General features: G+C 47.5%; 8 protein-coding genes across 8 annotated transcripts; 5 read left to right on the top strand and 3 right to left on the bottom strand.

Annotated features, from left to right (window-relative positions):
- Nucleotides 1–1,394: 1,394 nt before the first annotated feature.
- On the top strand, nt 1,395–3,744 carry J7337_003342 (uncharacterized protein; the record flags this gene model as incomplete). Its single annotated transcript, XM_044821058.1, has 6 exons — nt 1,395–2,104; nt 2,169–2,352; nt 2,403–3,238; nt 3,295–3,404; nt 3,455–3,566; nt 3,618–3,744. The coding sequence occupies 6 exons, from the start codon at nt 1,395–1,397 to the stop codon at nt 3,742–3,744; spliced, it is 2,079 nt and encodes a 692-aa protein (XP_044685358.1).
- A 350-nt stretch (nt 3,745–4,094) lies between these two features.
- J7337_003343 (uncharacterized protein) lies at nt 4,095–4,499 on the bottom strand (the record flags this gene model as incomplete). Its single annotated transcript, XM_044821059.1, has 1 exon — nt 4,095–4,499. One exon carries the CDS (start codon nt 4,497–4,499, stop codon nt 4,095–4,097), a length of 405 nt encoding a protein of 134 aa, XP_044685359.1.
- Nucleotides 4,500–4,998: 499 nt separating this feature from the next.
- On the bottom strand, nt 4,999–5,862 carry J7337_003344 (uncharacterized protein; the record flags this gene model as incomplete). Its single annotated transcript, XM_044821060.1, has 3 exons — nt 4,999–5,538; nt 5,587–5,746; nt 5,792–5,862. The coding sequence occupies 3 exons, from the start codon at nt 5,860–5,862 to the stop codon at nt 4,999–5,001; spliced, it is 771 nt and encodes a 256-aa protein (XP_044685360.1).
- Nucleotides 5,863–6,924: 1,062 nt separating this feature from the next.
- J7337_003345 (uncharacterized protein) lies at nt 6,925–7,989 on the top strand (the record flags this gene model as incomplete). Its single annotated transcript, XM_044821061.1, has 1 exon — nt 6,925–7,989. One exon carries the CDS (start codon nt 6,925–6,927, stop codon nt 7,987–7,989), a length of 1,065 nt encoding a protein of 354 aa, XP_044685361.1.
- Nucleotides 7,990–9,299: 1,310 nt separating this feature from the next.
- On the top strand, nt 9,300–9,705 carry J7337_003346 (uncharacterized protein; the record flags this gene model as incomplete). The annotated part of the gene is made up of 4 exons (XM_044821062.1): nt 9,300–9,419; nt 9,473–9,517; nt 9,557–9,612; nt 9,660–9,705. The coding sequence occupies 4 exons, from the start codon at nt 9,300–9,302 to the stop codon at nt 9,703–9,705; spliced, it is 267 nt and encodes an 88-aa protein (XP_044685362.1).
- A 149-nt stretch (nt 9,706–9,854) lies between these two features.
- J7337_003347 (uncharacterized protein) lies at nt 9,855–10,792 on the top strand (the record flags this gene model as incomplete). Its single annotated transcript, XM_044821063.1, has 5 exons — nt 9,855–9,903; nt 9,952–9,964; nt 10,037–10,111; nt 10,171–10,513; nt 10,562–10,792. 5 exons carry the CDS (start codon nt 9,855–9,857, stop codon nt 10,790–10,792), a joined length of 711 nt encoding a protein of 236 aa, XP_044685363.1.
- Nucleotides 10,793–13,833: 3,041 nt separating this feature from the next.
- Nucleotides 13,834–15,108, top strand: J7337_003348 (uncharacterized protein; the record flags this gene model as incomplete). The annotated part of the gene is made up of 1 exon (XM_044821064.1): nt 13,834–15,108. One exon carries the CDS (start codon nt 13,834–13,836, stop codon nt 15,106–15,108), a length of 1,275 nt encoding a protein of 424 aa, XP_044685364.1.
- Nucleotides 15,109–15,940: 832 nt separating this feature from the next.
- On the bottom strand, nt 15,941–16,399 carry J7337_003349 (uncharacterized protein; the record flags this gene model as incomplete). Its single annotated transcript, XM_044821065.1, has 1 exon — nt 15,941–16,399. The coding sequence occupies one exon, from the start codon at nt 16,397–16,399 to the stop codon at nt 15,941–15,943; it is 459 nt and encodes a 152-aa protein (XP_044685365.1).
- Nucleotides 16,400–18,433: the final 2,034 nt, after the last annotated feature.

Below are 18,433 nucleotides of genomic sequence, written 5' to 3' on the forward strand. Positions count from 1 at the left end.
GCATTCAGCAACAAATGATACCCAATCGCATGATAGCAGGCCAAATATGCAGCCCTACGCTTTGACACAACCTTTGCTTAATCGACATCCTTCTGAGCCAATATCGTATCATACTTGCCACTGAAGTCTCTATAATCCCTCCAATTCGCCTCGGAAAGGCCATCATGCAAAGCCCTCTGGCAGACCTTTTGGGTGTAGAAACAATATTGAGCAAAGTGGCGAGCTGATGACCGTTTTAGGGTGCCGAGATATAGACTATCGAATGCAGTCAGCTTCATGAGTTACATCGTCTCTTTTGCCGATTTGCACGAGCGGGGGAGTTGTATCAAATGCCTTGCCTCGAAAGACCGTTCAAATATTATTACAGTGAATTCTAGGATTTGTGAGAAGTGAATATCAGAGTCAAGTGTATGAGACAAAAGACATGTAAGTGATTTGCTAAAACAGAGGAAAAAGTCGAATAAACACGAAGAGTTACCCTGGCAAAATCGCCACTCTATTCAATAGTAGTGGTTATTAGTGTAGGCAGTCCTCAGTTGATATAGTGCTTTTTGACAGATCGTTTCGTTCGCTTTCTGCTATACTTGAATTTCATATAAAATTTACAAGGTCAAAATCCACAACTATCTTAGGTTGGCTTCATCTTCACAACTGTAGTTCTGATTGGTTTTCCGTTTACGACGAATTCGATGGTAATGATGCATCAGGCGTTGACAACACAAAGTCTCGCTTTGACTAAGGGCCGGGAGTGCCGACATACATGTCTGCGGGCCGATCCTTTCCCTATCAGACTATCAATTGAGAGCTGATAGCCGCTTTTGGACTGCTGAAGATATCGGGCTTGGCTGAGGCATCCCTGTCAATGGTGGCTGGCGGGGTGACGTCCTTTGTGACGGATTGTCAGCTCTTCTGGAACTCACAGCAAAAGTCCCCAAGTTTGCTACCTGGAAATATGATACGACAACAGAAGCCATGGGTAACGAGCGGGGTAAAGTTCTGTTCTGATGTGTCGACAATGTCAAAGCGTACAGGTTGCTTACTTGGCATGCCTGTCAGAGATGGAGCAATAGATATGATTTGTTGCTAGATGGAGCAGGACTGGTCAATAGTTTTCCTGACTTGGTTTCAGCAAGCCACAAATCTACATCAGCTGTGATCTAGTAGAAACATGCAGAAGATTGGTGGGAGAAGTGCCAGACTAGGTAGATGAGGGTAACCAGAAGTTTTATCATCGTGGCTTTTCATAGATACTCTATAGATGCACTCTTTGGTGCGGGCTATATAATCTCGCTTCCAACTCATGCCAATTCTTCTGTTCTGAACCAGACACAAACAACTATTTCTCGTTTATATATCTTCCAAAACTTTCACTGCATCTCTACATCTTAGTCAATATGTTCATTTACCAAGGCAAATTCAACTGGGGCAAGTGGGCTCAAGATGAGACCGCCGTCATCATCTTACCCTCGGGACCAATCCGTGTTGGCGATATTGTCTGGTTTTTATCTCAATGGACTAACGGTTACCCCGAGAAGAGAGTCGATAAGCTCAACTTAGCCTTGAGAATCCCCATCCATCGGGCCCCCATAACAAAGAAAGGTGACGATACTATCAACCCCAGCCCTGTGTACTTCAATTGGGAGATAACATCTAGCAATGGATATGAAAAGCTCCATGTTGTTATCTCCCGCGATGGGGACAAGAGCGAGATGGAGTTTAACCGGATCTGGATGCCCGAGGGAGAGTGGCTGAGAGAATGCGGCCGTCTTTGGTTGGGTAAGATCAATTGGACCACGCTTGCGACTAATGAGTTCTGCCTTTTTGTCGTCCCTGAGGGATTCGGTGAAGGGCGCCCTGTGCATGCAATGTGGCAGTGGACTAAAGACAGCGAGGGCAAAGAAAAAGTGCCAAGCTTCCACTCTGCACAGCAGAAGATTGCTTCTCTTGACGATAAGGGTGCTTGGCTTTCTTTCGACGCCGGCTATGAAGTCACCTGCAACTGGACCAAGGCAACTGATATTCTTACTGTCCATATGAAGGGACAGGAGGCGGACGCCGATCTAGGCGAGTACAAGCTCCTGGCAGTTACCAATCCTCACACCCAGTAAGTCCGAGATGCCTGTCTCAACCGAGTGTACGCCCGGACGTCAGTATTAAACAGAATTCAGTGAATGGGACGCCCCGCTCCCTCCGCCTCAGAATGCTGAACTCCAAGTCCGCCTGCCCCAGCCTGAGCCCTCACTCCCTCGTGTCCTCGACCCTCTTCCTTTCCCGATCGGAATCATCGAGAACTTGAGGCACGCAGTCGCCTACGCCGATCAAGCTGGCTACCTTGTCAATTACGCGCATGAGGTGAGTAGCGGTGACTGAGCCTTTTGGTTGGGTACTAGCTAATAAGTAAGCGATTTAATCAATTGGACATCAATTTCCATCTTCGAGGCGAGGTGATTGAGGAGCGCAACGCTGCGATCGCCGAATTTAGGATAGAGGTCAAGAAGCTTGAAGATAACCTTACGGTTGAGAAAGCAAAAGTCACGGACTTGACCAAGAGACTTGATGAAGCCCGAGCTACCTACGAAGCCAAGTTGAAGGAGAAAGACGAGGAAATCAAGAAGGATGAGGACCAGATCAAGAAAGACCGCGGGCATGATATTGACGACCACAAGACCATTGACAGACTGGCAGCCCAACTTGAATACGAACGCGCTTCCAAGGCCGAGGTGCAGAAGAACCTCGACCAGACCAAAACAGCACTTGCTGCGGCAGAGGCTAGTTTGGCTACTGCCAGCGCGACTATCGCTAATCTCACCACCCGCGTTGCCTCTCTTGAAGCTGAGCTTGAAGTTGAGAAGAAGGATATTGACAGGTTGCGGAAGGATGCCAAGCAGAAGACAGACAGAATCTCGCAGCTCGAGAGAAACAACGCTGATCTACAGTCCAAGCTTAACGGAGCCCTCCAAGATGTCAAGAACAAGCAAGTCCAGATCAACGCCAAGGACTCAACCATTCGTGATCAATCTTATCGAATTGACAACCTTGTCAAGGAATCCAACGCCAAGTCGATCACTATAAGCAACCTGCAGTCGCAGATCAATAACCTACAGCAGCAGATCCGAAACCTGCAGTCAACGCCAGTCTTCAAGTTCAGGTGCAACATCAAGTGTCAACAGCCCAGCCACAGGGAGATCGCGGTTGATCTCACTAATGGAGGAGGAGCCAGTACGCCTGTCCAATGCTAGTAAGTGTCCCAGTATACCAACAGAGGATATTCGTCATCTAACTGCTGTCACACAGCTCCCTCGTGAACAATTGCAATCAGACCTGGGATATGTATTCTATCGGCGATCGCAACAATGTCGTAGTCATCAAGAACACGCGTAACAACTACATTCTCTGGTCTGCTGGTATGTTCGCATGGGCACTCGTCTTGGAGCATTTACTTACAGTCATACAGGACGCAACCAGAAGGCTCGATGTGACCCTGGTAGAGACACATCTGACCAGGCAGCGCAGTGGGAACTAGAGGGAACGACCCTCGACTCAATTAACAACAACACCGTGTTCAAGTAAGTCATTACCACTTTTCATTCCGGTACCTTAGTTAACTTGCAAAATAGAATCCGAAACGTGAAGTATGGCATGTATCTCGATTTGCAGCAGGGCGACACCTCGAACTACACGCCTTTTCTTACCTGGGATGGCAATAACGGATTGAACCAGAAGTTCAAGATCTCGAAGCACTAGGGGCTGATACTTGTATTTTGAACGGTTTCTGATTAGGTAGTGAAGAGAACAGAGGTTGCTTATGAGATGGACGCATGTGCTTAAAGCTTTATGTTCTGAATACATTCCTTTCGTTGCTCGTTACTACTTTCAGCGACATGTACGAGTCAAGGCATTGAAGCTCAGGGCTTGAGTGTTGGGGAGGGAGTAGTTGTGAAATGGAGATTGTAATATTGTAGACAGTTCTATTGTAATTGAGATTTTGCCTCGATTGTTATGGTAACTGTTGAGACAGTATATAGTACCCAAATCGTGACCTAAGAGATTTATTTACTGATGAATAATCTAAGAAAAGATATGTGAAACTTACCTCACTCAATATCCTCGGGTGCATCATCCTCGCCTTCAACCTCTGGAATGACCTCTGTAGTAGACCCTTGCCATAGAAATATTCCCAGCCCAGCAGTACTGAGAACTACAACGACCTTCAAAATCCATGCAGTCAAAGCTCCGTACTCCAGTACCCAGCTCGCTATCCACTGCATGCACGGCGTGACCAGCGCACGCCGTTCCTCTTCTAGATCTGGATTGACAGAGTATATCACCGCGAGGATCGCGAATAGTGTAAGAGTCAATATGAGGGTTATGAAGACTTGTAGAAAGGCAAGAAAGACTGCGATATTTTTGGTCGTGCGGAGGACTTCGAAGCCAGCGGCCACGAGCGGCGTGACTTGGTCGAATGCTGCGTGGACCTGTTTAGAATATGGCATACCCATGGTGACTGTTTGTCACACGTTCAAGGTGGGATCGGTAGTATTTGGGTTGTGAGAATGAAGCATTAATTTCAAGATCGTGAAAGCCTGAAATATGGTGGTTTCTGACATCATCATGTGATGTCAGAGTGGCGAAGAGTAATGTCGCTGACGTTGGTTGTATTGGATAAAACCTACTAGGGGAGGAAGGAAACTCAGGACCTTGATCCTAAGTGATAAAAGTACTTAGGTAACTTTACATCAGATTAGGATAAGTTTAGTATAGACTTAAGACACCCTTTGCTAAGTTTATTCTGACACACTATATTCAGGTCTGGTGTTTTCTTACTCCCGGAAGGTCATAGGAAGAAATAAAAACCAAAATTACAACAAGAAGTACCCCACTCCGCTGGTGATGGCTCAAAGGCTTTTGTATAATTCGATGCATGTCACCTGGACGCATTTTGACTACCGTCGGATCTAGTCTTGTTTCTTACCGCATCTGACCTGAAACCTCTGAGACCTACTTGGTCTCACTCGCCCCAACGCTCTTACAGCCTCTGGCGAAAAACCCTTGCTGTTCACCACCTATCTCCTCAGGGACCTGGGATCTCTCAGAGCACCATCTCCAAGACCAATCACCCAAGCCGGCTTTCTCAAATGCAGTTTTGATTTCCATTTCTGTAAAACCCATTTTCGACATGGTATGGTTAGACAACTCTATGGATCTAGGGGCTTCGGGGCAGCCACTCTCTGATGAAGCAACCAGATCGATGATCAGAAGCACACCATCAGGACGGAGCTTTTCGCTCAGTCTCTGAATCATAGCTGCGTAGTCTTGTACATGGTGGAGAGCCATGCACATGACAATGAGATCAAAGTCGTTGAATTCTGGAGTGTCAAGCTCAGGAGAGGGTGATGCTTCGGGATCCATCAAGTCTCCATGTATGGCTCTCATTCTCTCTGGGTTAAATCCAGCAGCTTCTGCAAGCATGGTATATTGCTCAACCATCTTGGATGAGATGTCAATACCGCGGACGACGGAGACATATGGGGCGAGTGCCTAGGACGATTAGTCACTAGGAGCAGTAAAAAATACAGAAGTACTCACACGAGAAGCAACGCCGTTACCGCAGGCATAATCTAGCATCTTGAAGCCATCAGGCTTCTCGGGAATGCCAATCCAATCCAGGTTTTGGCGTAACTCGTCGGAAATCTGGTTACATATCCGTTGAATCCACGGGTGTTTGAAAACTTCAGCGGCGACTTGGCTGTGGATGTTAGCCAGTAATTAATCTTCATTCATGGCAACATACTCAAAATGCTCTTTGTTCTTCTCTCCGAGGGCCTTAGCCTCGTCCCTGGTACTGTTGATCTCGTCCCTCATGATTGGAAATATCTCTTATACGCAGGCTGGAGATGCTTCAAGGTGAAAGGAAGTAAATAGAATGAAGAGCGATTCAATTTTCAGTTGGAAGACATTGAGCTTTGGCTAACACGCTTTTATATGCGATGTGTTCAGCTGGATTAAAAGTCTCCGGATAGTATGTCTCCGCAAAGTTTCCGCGGAGAGAAAAATGGAATCAGGCGTTTTGTTGACCCTCAAGGTTCGCAACATTCTATTAATAGACGTGCTTGTATATTGATAGGAGTTGTTCGTGAAATTAGTCATGCTGGCTGATGAGTATGGTTGACTGATATTCTTCAGTGCCAGGTCGGATATGAGCCTGGACTAGTAAGCCATTATTTACATCCTCCGATTTCATGGACAGGCTATGAAAAAGATAAAATCATGCTGGAAGCAGCCTAACTTCGTCTCTTGAATCAACTGTCATGAGTACAAATCGACACAAGCGTCTCATGGACATGTCTACAAGATCATGGGTCTCGAGGGCTAGTGGGCTGCAGATGGAAAACCTCTCTATCCTTTACGAGCATAGAAATGAGGCGCATCACTGTGGCCGGTCCAGAGAACAACGCATACTTTCTTTTCTTATGCTCTCTATCATTAAAAGCCTACCATTCAGGTGTCACGAGTCGAGCCCTAGGTTCATCATGTCAGTTACTCATCCATACCTGGGTAGCGCCAGGAAATCCCATTAAGATTCCGGCTACACTGTCGGTCGCCGGAACCGATGAACATCAGATCATGAGGACCGGAATTAGTCCGTCGGAATATAGCGTAAGTCGGTGGAGGCCTGTATCAACGCTAGTGTTGAGGACCGATTCCAAGTTCTATAAATGGGTCCTAGCGAGTCTTTTCCACTGACAACCTCTAAAGATCCGATTATATAATCGGGAGTTGGAGATGTTAAAAGCCGAGGTCATGTACTTCAGTTATTCTTTATAAACAGTGTCTTGGCGCATGAATCTCAATATACAGGCACCCGAATAATTCTCAGTCCAGAATCCTGTCTTTCTTGCGAACCTTGCCCAGCGTTTTGTGAGAATGGCCGTTCCCAATACCACCAAAGCACTCTTCATCGATTCAGAGAACAATCCCAAGGTCATCGAACGGCAAGGCCTCCCGGAACCAAGCAGCGGCGAACTGCTCATCAAAGTCCTATACTCAGGCGTTAATCCCGCCGATATCAAACATGCAACGTTCCTAGGAATGAACAATACCGTCATGGGCCATGACTTTAGCGGTCAAGTCCTAGAAACAACAAAGCCCAACTCTGTGTATAAGCCTGGAGATATTGTAGCGGGATACACGCCCGCAGGTCTTCATCAACCTGTTCACTACGGAGCTCATCAAGCTTACATCACATGCCCAGAGGACATGCTGTTCAAAGTCCCCGATAATCTTCCTTTGCCCGACGCAGCGAGTTTGACTGTTGTTGCCATGACAGCCGCTGATGCGGTGTACAACCTTTTCAAATTCCCCCTCCCGACGGAGAACGAAACACTGGCCTACAATGCCCCGTTTCTGCTTTGGGGAGCGACAGGTTCCGTTGGGTACTGCGCCCTACAGTTCGCCATCGCAAGTGGCGTGTCTCCCATTCTTGTGGCTGCAAACCCGGCGCAATTCGAGCATCTACGCTCTCTCGGAGTCGAACACCTATTCAACTACAAGGACGAGAATGTCCACGAGTCGATCGCCAAAACTCTGCGAGGCTTGGGCTTTGACAAGTTCTTATACGCATTCGATGCAGCAGGGGCTCCCGATTCAGGCGATCAGGTGCTAAAGGCTGTAGCAGACGACACCTTCATCGCTTCGACGGTCTTGAGAGACGAAAAGCGCTTCGAGATGCCCGTTGGCGCAACCAATATCGACTTTGTGATTCATCCTCCCGGCGCTCCTCATCCAATTTCCATTCCTGCGCGACCTTCGGACCACGCTAGAGCTTGGGAAGTTTTTAAATGGGCTATTGAGAACTATGGAAAGAAATTCCGCTTGCCGCCGGTCCGTGTCGTGGACGATACTGCTGAAGTTGCATTGGAAGAGATAAAGCGATTTGTCAGGCAAGGTGGAGGATTTTCCAAGCTTTCAATTAAGCAACCACTAGCATAATTATCTATAGCCTAAGATGCACTTTTGAGTTATTTATATCCTAGAATTGATCGATAGATACCATCACTTAGGCCCATTCATGGTTTATCTCAGTGATTTAGATTCTCACCTGCACACAAGATGCAATATCTCGTAATGCTTCACACAGTCATGCACCAGGCCACCCGGGAACCGTCACCCTTCGCCTAGTCTCAAACGAGAGTGGTAAATGCGCTCGATGACGTGTCTATGATTCTGTGTGATATGTTTCCTGTTCTATGTCAGGAAGAAGGGCGGGATTTCGAACTTGCCAGGGTCTTACCGAGGCCCTGCCGAGGACGCTATGCAATTCTATCTAGCTCGTATTTGGCGACTAATTCTAAAGTTCTTGATCTAAGAGTCTCATTGGCCTGATAGTATGGGGCCCATTGCTTTGTTATTAGTGGCTCCCATCCTAGAGAGGTATGCGCTTTATATTATATCTTACTTATGACGTTATATCAGGTTGCTTGCGACCTATGCTGGGTACGTTTACCTCCTCCACCTTTCTGTCTTTCTGTCTCTAGGTGGATGTTTAGTTATGTCTAGAGGTCTCTGTCTATAAGTGACTAATTAGAGCGAGGTTTCTTAAGGCCATCTTTAGCCTCGCTATGTCATAAACTTATTTCCTCCCGTTTTGCAAGGAGTGATTTATTCATTGACTCGTTCTTTATCAAGGCGTCGTTCGATCCGACAATAATGATACCCCGTTGCTAACAGCATCCACGTCCAAGAAGAGATGACTAATTTGTTCAACTACTATGCGTACGATATCAGGCGATGCCGTGACTCCTGTTACAGGCGGCTTGCTGTCTCTTCATACACTTCTCTCATTGGGTACCACCTGCATGAAGACTTTGATGCAGGAACAGATACAGTACCAGAAGGTGAAAAGGATATTGTCAATCAACACTCGTAAGTTATTTGGCTCCACTACAATAATTGCAACTAATATTAGTTGCGCATTAGCAAGTTCACCAGCGGACTCGTCCACAACAAATCGCAGTCGTCGCATGATGGATACAAGCAAGAAAAATAACTCAATAGTACATAACATGATGAATTTACTGTATATCGGGCCAGATTCCCGGTACGTGCATACGCATTGCAAGGATCAAAGCCAAACAATTGGCCAGCACTCCACTGTTGTTGGTCGAACACATTTTGATGCATCAACAAACATGGATTATCGGACGTTCGACTCCGCAGTCCGAGTTCAAATATCATGATCTGTCCCTCAGGCCGCCAGTTCGCTCTCAATTCTTTTGACCCTTCACAATTTCGCAATCAAGATGTCGTCGCCTGCTCACAAGAAGCGTGCTGATTCAACTTCGGCGGGCTCTACGCCGCCAGGTGAAAATCCCGCGGAGAGCGGTCTTCTCCCACCAGAACATTGGTCACAACTGCCAGAGGTGAGCTTTTCAATGCTTTTGAGACTTTGTCGCTTACTTGACCTGTGCCCAAGGAGGAAGTGGCACCAGAGGATGGGGACTCGGCTGTCCTTGACAGTGTAAGCTCAACAGCCTCTTTGACGTCTAGCATTCTTCAGTATAGGACTGTCAACGGGAGGGCATACCAGAGCGAGCGGGGTAATCCCGAGTACTGGTGAGTTATAGCTGCGAAGTGTGGTTATCACGACTGACCGTGTGAAGGGGACCTATCGACGATGCTGGCCAAGAGGCAATGGACATTAAGTAGGCTTGCCCAGGATCCGTTTGAAACAATCTAACCGGTATGGTATCTAGCCACCATGTACTCACTCTCTTGCTGGGTGATAAACTGTACCTGGCACCCGTGCCAAATGACATTCAGGTAAGGGTGGGCCTGCACAAACACGGCGAGTTACGATGGCTAACGTGGAATTTCAGACTGCCGTGGACATTGGAACCGGAACTGGTAAGTTTCTCATAAGGGCAGTGAACAGCGTGATTAACAATACGATAGGGATTTGGGCCATGTAAGCTCACACCAACTCCAAGTAGCAGGACAGAGCTCAGGCTTACGTGAAATAAAGGGAATTTGCAGACAGGTTCCCGAATGCTTCCGTTATTGGTACTGACCTCGCACCTATCCAGCCTGGTTGGATCCCACCTAATCTGGAGTTGTAAGTACCGCAGTTATGAAAATACGCCTGCGTCCATCTTGTGCTCAAACTCTTCACAGCCAAATTGAAGACTGTACCCAAGAATGGACCTTCCAGCCTAACACCTTCGACTATATCCATATGCGCTGGCTCGTCGGTAGCATTGCAGACTGGAAGTTTCTGTTCAAGGAAGCCTATAAGTGCCTCAAGCCAGGAGGGTACATCGAGAGCTACGAGCCATCATCTCGCGTGGAAAGTGACGACGGTACAGTCCAACCCGGCAGTGCGCTTAGCCAGTGGGAGAAGTTCTTCGTTGAAGGTGGGCGTAAGATCGGACGACCATTCACGATCTTCGAGGAGAACATTCAGAGAGAAGAAATGAGAGAAGCTGGGTTTGTAGATATCGAAGAACGCGATTTCAAGGTAAGTTGTCTGTTCTTCCTAAGTTAGTACTGACTAACACTGTGGTAGAATCCTGTGGGAGGCTGGCCAATGGACCCGAAGCAGCGAAGCGTCGGGCAGTTCATGCAAGCTGCTTTCGAACAAGACGCGCAGGGAACTGTGCTTCATATGGCTACTGCATTAGGCTGGACGGAGGAAGAAGTGACGGTGTTCATCTCCCACTTTAGACGGGAGATCCGATCACCCAAGATTCACTCGTATTTCCGGCAGAAGGTTGTTTGGGGACGGAAGCCTCTTTAGCTCTGGACTGCAGGACTTGGTTATTGCTCGGGCTCTTTTAAAGTTTGATTCAAAAGGAACCGAATATTCTATTGCTACATATCAGTCATTAACTAAGATGAAAACTTCCAATCCACATTCTGAGTCGCAAGGTCGCCGCGCCAATCGAAGTCTACCAAGTTGTCTTCATCATGCTATACAATGAAAGGATCTTACATTCTTGGTGTGTGGTTATGTGCTGTACCTTTCTGCTGATAGTTACCTGCAGTCTGTAAGCATTGTTGCGACTTCGACTCAGCAACCTCCTCAACATACGCCACATGTGAATCAATGACTCTCCAAAAGTTGATATATCACCATCTAAGTCGAAGACCAAACCCGAGTACCTGAACAAAAGTCAGCTTCCATTCCCTGAGCTCGCCTGGTGCTTAAGATAAGTAGGCTAATAGAGACTAGACTTCGGCCCTTTATTATAGTATGATGTGACCCTCTACGTTAGTGATGGAGGGTTGATGTGTATGTAGAGTTAGGTTGCTTTACACGTGAGTTCAAAGAATCGTAATGATTAATTTCATCTATTAAAAAACCAGTAGTAGCCAATCAGGTCATAAATCCCCTGTGTTACACCAACCTCATAAGCGCTCACAACTCGTACAGCAGCCCATAACCCGCACTTAATGTCCTCTGTATGCTCCATCATACCCAGCCGCAGCCCGATCATCAACCCTTCCATAATCAGCAGGCAACTCCACCAGACTCTGCGCATGCATCTCATGTGTCCTCTCGTCATGCAACTCAAATCTCGTCTCTTCATTAGGCTTTCCCACATCACTATCCTCCAATTGCTGCGAAGATTTTCTCTTCTTCCCCCTTAGCACAAGAAAGCCCACAAGTCCTAAAGCTCCGAGCCCTCCAATCACAGATCCGACCGCGATACCGGCCTTGGCACCGGTGCTGAGGCCGGCTGTCGACGGTGTTGTTGATGGGGTCGACGAGGAGGATTCGGAGGAGGATGTCGATGAGGACGCTGACTCAGAGGCTGATGAGGTTGTCGAATCGCTAGTCGAATCGCAGGAACCGAAGTCGCTTTGACATCCAGTACTACAGTAGTCTGAGAGCGCCGAGTTAGTTTCGTTGAACTGTGAGACGCTCGTCCTTTTGCGGGGTCACATACCTGAGGTCTTGCCACAGTATCCCTTTGCCGAACAGCAATCGCCAAACTCGCTGTCTAGGCAAGTAGCGTTGGTGTCTGAATTGGAGCCGCAGTTTCCATCAATGGATATAGCACCGAGGCTCGTTGACGCCGCCGCCGTCGAGGTCGAAGTCTTGTCAGATGTCGCGGTTGTCGTAGAGGACTCATCGCTCGATGAACAGCTACCGAACATACTTTGGCACCTGTTGAAGTCAGTGTCAGCGAGGTCTAGAGCCGAGTTGAAGAAGCTAAGGTCTGCGATGCCGTCTGGATTGACGACGTGCTCGCCTGGCGAGAAGACCAAAGCAATGCCGCTCTTGTCGGAACAGTGTCAAATTAAACAGTAGATTGCACTTACCCAGCACCACAATAGGTTGCATTCTTGCCACAGTACCCCTTCTCAGAGCAGCAGTCACCATACGAGCTGCCCTCACAAGTGATGTTGCTAGTAGAAGTCGCACCACATGATCCCGACGTGCTTACAAGCTGTCCATCATCACTCGACGAGCAGCTACCAAAGGCCTCTTGACAGCCTTCCGAACAATAGGCGCTCGTCTTTCCGCAGAATCCTTTCTCTGAGCAGCAGTTACCGAAAGTGGAAGTGAGGCATGTCGCATTAGTCTCCGAATTAGAACCACAGTTACCGTCTTTACTCGTAGGATTCTTCGCGCGCGGTAGTAAAACGGGAGACGACGAGCTGGGACCGATTAGTTGGACAGAACTTTAAAGCAAGAGGTCCGTGTAGCTTACAATCCAAAATTGAAGGAGGCTGAGGCTAGAGAAAGTATACAGAGAAAGTACACCACAGAGAGCTCCATGTCGCTGGTTTGGCTTAGGCAACGCAGAAGGAATTCCCCCTCGGCGTCCTAGCAGGGCACAATGCCTTTATGTGGGCTCACTCTGCGAAACGACCCTGGTAAATCCGCCGAGGTTAATTCGATAATCTCCCTGCTCCACCGAGTCCACTCCCCCCAACCGAAAGCTTCATTTGCCCCATAGGGCTAGACAAAAGTACCTAACAATAGACTCTGCGCCCCCAAGAGAAGAGGCTGTGAACGGATCGGCCCGGCATGGCGTCTATTCATGTGCTCTTGTCTCCTGCAGCAAGCAGCTGGCTTCAAGCCGGTCACCTTTATCTGATAGCGAACTAGAAAGCCAAGCGATGCTGCAGCATGGAAAACTATACCATTGCCTCTCTTTCTTGCCTTGTGAACTAAGTGAGCAATGGGTACATTTTTCAGCAAGGAAGACTTGTGTCAGCAACAAGGTCATCCATGGTTTATCACCCAGGGTGTAAAAGACGCCTAGCTCTTCTCTGCCAACGCTCCGTTTTGGAATTCAGGAGAGGCCTAGAGGAGACCAATTGCATCAAAAGCCGTTGTCTGGGATGTGCCCTGAAAGTTTGGCGTCTGCTTACTGTGGAGAAGGGATCGCTGTCGACCTCGTTCCCGCTACCAATCATAGCAGATGGTGTAGTGCAAGCTTTGGACCCCAAGCGCGAATTGACCGCTTTAAGCGCGACACGGTTGGTTCTTTAACGGAAGCGATCGCCTCAACGGCCGGGCTTAGACTTGCCAATATAAACTCAGCAAGAGATGCCCTAAGCTTTGGCTAGAGTTGGCTAAGTATTTCCGTCGATTAGGGTCCCCCCAAGTCCGACGGTTAATTTGGTCCTACGGCACATGAAAATGATTCGAAATCTCGGCGTCAGCGTTATTTTAGATGTGGAGATCGTTATTTATCAACAAGGCTTAGTGTTGAGACGGTTAAATGTCTCCGAAGAGACTAAGGAGAATGGGACATATAATAGGCTCAAGAAGATCCGAGCCTTACACTCAGATTTTCCGTCCCTGTTCAAGTATCTTCGACCATGTTACATTCTTTCCCTCAAGTTGCCTGCTGTCTGGCCCTGGTTCTTGGACTTCTACCCAATATTGTCCTCGCCCAGTGCGGTCCTGACAACGATGGAGCTCGCTGCCCATTGAACGTCTGCTGTTCATCAGCCGGATACTGCGGAACATCATCCGTGTACTGTGGTGAAGGTTGTCAGAGTTCGTACGGGAGCTGCTCTGTACCTACAGTTCCGTCTTGCTCTTCCGATGGGAAGACGGCCACCAACGGTCGTCGTGTTGGATACTGGCGCGTACAGCAGGCTTGGGACCGATCTTGCGATGTAGTCCTTCCCTCCCAGATCCAGACCAATGGGTTGACTCATCTGATCTTGGCGTTTGCCGATTTCGACTCCAGCAGTTTCGCAGTGGGCGCTCAGAATTCTCAAGATGTCGAGTACTATAAGCAATTCACTGCTTTGCAGAGTGGTTCGCTGCAGACGTGGATTGCCATTGGTGGCGGCAGTTTCTCTACTGAGACTTGGTCTTCTATGGCGGCTTCATTTGAATCGCGATCTGCGTTCATCTCGTCTCTCAAGTCTTTCATGGAGACTTATTCATTCCAGGGTGTTGACCTTGATTGGGAATTTCCAACGACAAGCGATGCAGCAAACCTGGTCACTCTCGTCCAGGAGCTGCGAGCCGCCTTTGGAAAGGATTATGGCATCTCAGCGGCGGTACCAGCGGACTGGGGTAGCATTCAGGGCTTCAACGCAGCCGGTATGGGCAAATACGTCGACTTCTTCAACTTCATGGCATACGATTTGCACGGCTGGGGGATTGATCAAGGAACAGCCAAGGACACTGTGGCCTATCAGGCCAGCATAGTTGATATCGCCAATGATCTCATGCCGTTGTGGGCGAACCAAACCGATCCTTCGCTTATCAACCTCGGCATTCCCCTCTACGGCCGCGGGTATACCCTCTCCTCCTCTAGCTGCAAAGACGCTGGTTGTGCTGCGTCGGGCCCCAGCGAAGAGGGCTCTTGTGTTAAAGATCCCACAGGAGTCATGGTCCTGAGTGATATCAAAAAGGCCATTGCAGCCAACCAAGCCACCGTAGAGCTTGACAGCGAGGCTATGCAGAAGGTTGCGACTTGGGGAAGTCATCAGTGGATAGGCTATGATGACGCTGATACGTTGGCACTAAAGATGACATGGGCTGATGGGTTGTGCTTGGGTGGTGCTGTATTCTGGGCGCTTGATAACAATGGCGGTGCGTGGGGTGCTAAAGGTAAAAGCCCCTGCAAGGCTTAAGGACCAGTGGCATATCAAGACCTTAAGTACATCTTCTGTACTGCGATAATCCCGATGATGTAATGTTATATGCTGCCTCCGCAGCAGTGTGCGGAAGTTACTTATAAAGATCGTTCTTCGTCATCGGATAACAGGCATTTTATGGTTGCCAGAGATGGGATGGTGACTATCTGAACTGAAGTCGGCTTGTCTTTTCACCGCGGGTAATAGAATGAAACTCTAATGCAAAGTAATTATGCTGAGCAAGTGAAGTCTGGGTTACATACGATAAGACCTGACGTCAGAATATCCGCCTTTCTTGAGGATTGTTCATTCTTCAGGGCACTCAGGGGAGGGTTTCACAAACATTATATCAGAGGTAGATATGAGTTCAGCAATTGTCCAATGAATTACTTCAGTCAGACACACTTCCATTGACTTGACTCCTTCAGCCATGATGCAAAGTCCTGAAGACCAGGTTCCTGTGCCTGTATATCTGTCGTCCAGCCCTCATCTCTGCCGATTTAAAGCTCTTTGACGCATTTTTAACCATACACAGCACGGGGTATGCTACGACCTTATGTGTCTGAGGCAACTCCTTCCGAACCACTTCTCAAACTTCTTGTAGCTCCGAGAAGCTCAACTCATCGCCCGCCAATGCTTTTGCCCTTCCCGCCCAAGCATCGGGGTTCAAAAGCGCTTTTGCTGCATGCACGCCAATATCATGGGTGCTAATCAGCTGCATTTTTCGATCCTTCGGCATCCCCTCTGCCCAAAGGGACGCCATCATCTGACCGAACAAGCCAGGGTTGTAGCTGTCCATAAATCCTGTTGGTCTCAGAATAGTCCACCGTTATTTGTTCTCTTTGCATAATTCCCGTAGTTGGAGCTTAATGCGGTGCTTGGCGGCAAAGTGAGGAATATCAGCTGGTAGCGACCAGCTAACCTCGTCGCCACCACGATCAACGCTGGAGAAGACGATGTGGTCTACTGATTGATGTACTATGGCTGCTTCAATGAGGGGAAGGGCCTGTGCTTCGTCGTTTGGCGGGACTGTGACGATAAAGATTGATGCGATATTTGGGTGTTGTCCAAAGATGGGTTGCGGCGATTGAGTGTCACCTTGCACAAGGGTAATTAATGGGTGCTCTTGATGAAGCGCTTGGGCCTTTGGAGACGTGATTGACCGCATCAAAGCAAGGATCTTGATGTCCTCATGATCTGGAGAGTTTTCGAGTGCCCTGAATAAGGCGTCGATGGTGGCCTTGCCTTGTTGGCCGGCAGCACCGATGATGAGAATACTCCGTTCCATTTCAATTACTATTTCTGAAAAGTATAGTTTTTGTGAATTGTGATGTTTTTCGTTTATCGGGTTGCGACGAGGCTGATATATGTTGATCTTGTGCTGACTGCCGCTAGACAAAAGCTGGTCAGATAATTTATAGCACTATATATAGTCCTCTATTAGCTACTAAACCATATTCTGATTTCAATTTTAATCCCTTTATAACACTCTTCAAGCTGCTTTTATATCCTTGTTCTATAAGACATTATTTTAAACCGAAGTTAATCATAGAACACAGGCATAACTATCAGTCCTATCCCTAGCACTTATAACTAACTTGATTCCCGGAAAAGGACTGGTACCAAAACTCGACAAATATATTCTAACTATAATTGCTAGTTGTGGATTGATAGATGGGTAGTAGCATGGTGAAATTGTGTTGGCGATGTAAACCTCGTTCCAATTTCAGACGTCCAACCTCAGGAGCAAGTACCGCGATACCCTGCACCCTTCCACCAATCAGCTCCATAACCTTGACCTATTCCGTACAGCTTGCACGCAGTATAAAAGTCGTCCCCGCTGATTACGTTGCCCGGCTTCTCGATGCACTTAACGCCGTCAAAGGTCGCCTTATAACATCGTCAACACATCTTCTCAGTGATCAATTCAGAGACTTACAACAGAACCCCAGTTCATGGCACACACAGCCTTGGTCCAGTCGTTTCGCAGAATCCATCCTTGGTTAGTCTTCAGGCAGCAGTTATGACTGCTATGGTCCTTGCTTATCGGTCGTATCAGTATCGCTCTCAATCCAATGGACTTGGGGAAAGAACATACCCATATGCCGCTTGGGCGAGGAACAGGCTGAAAACAAGTGATTTGATAGTTACTGGCATTGTGATTGGTTCTTTGGGAGAAGAGATATTAAAGAGAATGCTGCTTGATGAAAGCCAAGATTTATTTTGAGAAGGCAAAACATCCCCTTTTATAATCAGTTTGCATCCGCTACACCGTCACCGCCCCTTTTAAGTTTGAGGCTATCAAGGACGACGTACTGTTCCCTCATTTCGTATTATGAAGGCAGCACGTGGTGTTCTGAAACAGGAACACATAACGATCCAATCCTTGATGCCAACCACAACGTCTGTGCGCAGTCTCCACGTAATTGCCTTTCACTAATTATCTTTTCTTGACAGAAGTGGAATGTCATTTTCATCTGCCGTGCTTCTAAATCACGCAATTTTGTCAATTCGATAGTGCTCGGGAATAGAAGACATATATGAGTATAAAATGCGAAATTATGGAAACTTACAGCCAGTGAGAGGACATATCGGCTTCCTGATGGTCTATCTTTCCCTCGACTGGATTGGAAGATATAAAGTAGTATCACCTCTATCGAGCTTGCGGGCTCGAAAGTCGATGATGTGACACAGAACTCTAAGGAGATTTTGCCGAAGGCCATAGCTCAATTCACACCACTTAGCATTTGTTATATGGAGAGCCTGTGGAGGATAAAGTTCGTGGATGGGCCAAGCCCGGGATAGCTATTCGTGTTGCAATATATTAGTAATTTTACAGCCAAGTACGGAAGTAAAACTTATCTTTGAATTTTTACACCAATCATATGTCTGGCATCACCTCGAGCCGGAAAGCAGTGTTGCTTGTCTAACTCATAAGTTATAACCTAAATGTTCCCTAGTTAAATTACTGTTATATTACTAAATTTACTTTATCTGTTCTCGGACACAAGGGCGATTAGTTATATACTTAAGTATATATATTATAAATTAAATAGACCAATTGCCTGACGAAAATATGCTTTAATGATGCTCTTGAGCGGGCTGGAAAGCTTGATGAGTTTCAGTAAGAGCACGGTCAACTGATGGGCCCGCTCCACGTTGTTCCAATCACAGTAAATGATCAGTTCAATATCAAGGATTTCGACTCGACGTTAGGCTACGTTGCAAAGGCATTTTCACCAGCCGAGAACGATGCACCACTTATTGAGACTTTGAAGAAACTCGGTGCTGTCATAATCGCAAAAACGAATCTTCCCCAGAG

This window comes from Fusarium musae, chromosome 2, assembly GCF_019915245.1.
Source record: "Fusarium musae strain F31 chromosome 2, whole genome shotgun sequence".
Taxonomy (NCBI): Eukaryota; Fungi; Ascomycota; class Sordariomycetes; order Hypocreales; family Nectriaceae; genus Fusarium; species Fusarium musae.